This window comes from Nothoprocta perdicaria, unplaced genomic scaffold (assembly GCF_003342845.1).
Source record: "Nothoprocta perdicaria isolate Ctin4 unplaced genomic scaffold, notPer1 scaffold_195, whole genome shotgun sequence".
Lineage (NCBI taxonomy): Eukaryota > Metazoa > Chordata > Aves > Tinamiformes > Tinamidae > Nothoprocta > Nothoprocta perdicaria.
Genome location: NW_020455149.1, coordinates 39,910 through 40,608, shown reverse-complemented (window position 1 = coordinate 40,608; position 699 = coordinate 39,910). Strand labels below are relative to the sequence as shown.

General features: G+C 74.0%; 1 protein-coding gene across 1 annotated transcript in view; it reads right to left on the bottom strand.

Moving 5' to 3' along the window:
- Nucleotides 1–355, bottom strand: part of AKR1D1 (aldo-keto reductase family 1 member D1) — a 35,366-nt gene extending 35,011 nt beyond the window's left edge. Inside the window, exon 1 of the mRNA XM_026037262.1 lies at nt 76–355. Coding sequence (XP_025893047.1) covers nt 76–168 — 93 coding nt within the window. The 5' untranslated portion in view covers nt 169–355. The remainder of the gene's footprint in view (nt 1–75) is intronic.
- Nucleotides 356–699: the final 344 nt, after the last annotated feature.

Here is a 699-nt window from a genome sequence, read left to right as displayed (position 1 = left end):
GGGTCCCGGCGGAGCCGCCGCCACCTGCGCCGCGAGGGAGGCGGCTGCGGGCGCCCCCGCCGCCGCGACACTTACTTTCTGGGGGTCGGCGTAGGTGCCCAGCCCCAGGAGCGGGATGCTGTTGCCGTCGCTGAGCGGGATGCGGTGGCTCTCGGCTGTGAGGCTCATGGTGCCGGCGGGGCGGGCTGCCTCGAGCCCGCGGAAGCCTCCGCAGGGGCGGGAGCCGCCGCCGCTCCGCAGCCTGCCGCGGGTCCCTCGCGCACCGGGGGCCGGGGCTCGCAGTGGCCGCTCCCACGGGCCGCCCGCGCCTTTTTGGGGCGCGGGGCCACGTGCGCCCGCGGCGGCCCCGCGCCGCCCCCCGCGCCGCCCCCGCGGTGGCAGCGGCAGCAGCAGAGCGCGCGGCCCCGCGCGGAGCGAGCGCCGGGCCGGGCACGTCCCAGGGAGGGCTCTCCCCTCTTCTCGCTATTATTATTATTGCTTTTTAAATCCCGCACTCGGGGTTACCACGAAGCGCGCGCTGGGGCAGTTCCTCCCCCTGCCCTCCAAGGGCTGCGGGCCACAGGTTGAGAAGTGCTGCTGTAGGAGCAAGGCGGGCACGAAGGAAACCCTCGAGGATAACTGAGCAGTTCCTGTTCCCCGGGCAGGAATCCCGGGCTACTGGAAGCGGCTCAGCTTCCTCTCAGGCTGCTCCTGCCCTGC